The sequence below is a fragment of the Amblyraja radiata genome, chromosome 45 (assembly GCF_010909765.2).
Source record: "Amblyraja radiata isolate CabotCenter1 chromosome 45, sAmbRad1.1.pri, whole genome shotgun sequence".
NCBI lineage: Eukaryota > Metazoa > Chordata > Chondrichthyes > Rajiformes > Rajidae > Amblyraja > Amblyraja radiata.
The window spans coordinates 5,737,828-5,740,031 of NC_046000.1; the positions used below are offsets into that span (position 1 = coordinate 5,737,828).

The 2,204-nt window shown below is 50.5% G+C and overlaps 1 protein-coding gene across 1 annotated transcript; it reads left to right on the forward strand.

The window, feature by feature from the left end:
* Positions 1-942: 942 nt before the first annotated feature.
* Positions 943-1,352, forward strand: LOC116968483 (histone H4). Its single transcript, XM_033015251.1, has one exon. The coding sequence runs from the start codon at positions 980-982 to the stop codon at positions 1,289-1,291; it is 312 nt and encodes a 103-aa protein (XP_032871142.1). The 5' UTR covers positions 943-979; the 3' UTR covers positions 1,292-1,352.
* Positions 1,353-2,204: the final 852 nt, after the last annotated feature.

Genomic DNA, 2,204 nt, shown 5'->3' on the forward strand with positions numbered 1-2,204 from the left:
CGCGGGTCTGGTATCTATGGAAGCAGATCACAACTGGTCTAGCTCCGGGGCTCGGTCTAGCTCCGGGGCTGATTCCAGTGTGTGTTCGCCAAGAGTCTCGAGCAGGAGTTGAGAGAAAAAAACTGTTGTTTGAGGGCCTTCGATGTTCTCGGGGAGACCGACTATCCTTATGTTATTTCGGCGACTCCTGCCTTCCAGGCCGATAAGCTTAGACTTTAGCTTGGTATTCTCTTCGGTCACCGTAGTTAGCATTGTCGCTATAGCTCGTATGTCTTGGCTGGTGGTATCGGCAAAAGACTCTAATGAAGAAAGACGGTGTTGGTGATCTAAAATTGTGGTCTGGATAATGTCCAGCTTCGTTTCCAGTTTGGTGAACGCTGCGTTGAATTCTGCCAGTAGCGATACCTTGTGCTCTGTTAACATGGCTGCTAGCGTGGCCATTCCGGTGCTGGTCGTCCGGTCTTCCGTCTTTTGCTCCTCTTTCTTTCCTCTGCCTGGCATCTTTACGGCGTGGAGAGGTGCTGTCAATGGTGTTTAAATATTTATGGGTAATTATAAAACTTAGGTTGAGCTATTATAAAAGTTGGAGGTGAACAGGTCGGGAGCGTGGAAAAGTGCGACTACTCCAACATGTCGCCCCCAGCGGATCCTGGCAGCTGATCCTTAATCCAACCTATATCCATTCTCCTCCAGAGCTGATATATCTTTAAGGATGTGTCTCGACTCTGCTAGTAGTGCAATGTCATCGGCAAAATCTAGGTCTGTGGGGCGTCTTCCTGTTGCAAAATGGGTGGTTGCAAAAAACCGAGGGCGGAGCTGGAAGATGAGAGACATCCCTCTTTCTGTCTGTCACTCTGATTCTGCCTTTTCCCCTCCTTCCACTTTCTCTGCATTTCCCCGGCAGGTCGGGGTGCTGCGTATAAAAGAAGACAGCAACAGTCAGCTTGTCACAGAGCAGCGACTCGAGTGACGCAGCATCATGTCTGGTCGAGGGAAAGGAGGCAAAGGATTAGGCAAAGGCGGAGCAAAGCGGCACCGCAAAGTGCTTCGCGATAACATCCAGGGCATCACCAAGCCAGCTATCCGCCGCCTGGCTCGGCGTGGTGGGGTCAAGCGGATCTCGGGTCTGATCTACGAGGAGACCCGCGGGGTTTTGAAGGTTTTCCTGGAGAATGTGATCAGGGACGCGGTCACCTACACCGAGCACGCCAAGCGCAAGACGGTCACTGCCATGGATGTGGTGTACGCTCTGAAACGACAGGGCCGCACTCTCTACGGGTTCGGCGGCTAAATAACTATCCCCTTTATTCCAACACAAAACAAAGGCTCTTCTAAGAGCCGCCCACAGCCTCACAGATGGAGCAGTGACCACGAGATCTGATTAATTATAATTTGTTATAGGTTAACTGGGGCCTATGAGATTTGTAATTAATTATATTGCATCCTGCAGCAGACAATGTGTTCCTGTAAATGAACATTGTGTTACATTGGTGATCGGTTGTACTGTTGTGGAGTGGTGTCAAAACACCGGTCTGGTGTCGAACAGTCTGGGTGGCATTAGGTCATGAAGACAGGAGTTGCTACATGGAGACACACAGATTCGTGTCGGCAAAATGTCGCCGATTTCTTCCCCCCACAAATGCTGTTTGACCGGTTAAGTTATTTCACGTAATTGGAGTCGTCACACAAATGAAAGTAGATTACATTTTCCCTCTGCGGATTGATAAATGTTCCTTCATTCGACCTTTCTGAAATTCCCCAGCTCCCCACTCACTGCCCCCCGTTGGGAGAGAGCTCCGTGTATCTGACGGAGAGAATGCGGACTGTGTAGAAACCCGGATAGAAGCGGCGCGCTTTGTGTGGGGAAGATGTTGGCTTTATTCATGGCAACTGGAGGAACATAACGTGGAATGTGAGTTAGTCCGGGTGTTTCATACGACAGCGGATAAACTGAATGGAAATACGCCGCGCCCACCCCAGCCGGTATTCAGCCCTTCGACAGACACGGTGGGTGACTCTGAAAAGAGTCGTTGGGTCGTTAGATTGACGTTTCGCTGATTTGTTGCTCTTACTGCTTTTCTTGGGCCTGGATATTAGGCAGCACCAAAGATCATAGCAAAACCCGCCTTGAGCAATGGTCACGTCTCCCAGCTGCTTGTGGAGCTCCTAGTCGTTGCGGACGGCCAGCTGCAGATGTCTGCGGA

Coding starts and splice junctions, on each gene's coding strand:
- LOC116968483 (XM_033015251.1), top strand. CDS start 980: ATGTCTGGTCGAGGGAAAGGAGGCAAAGGATTAGGCAAAGGCGGAGCA.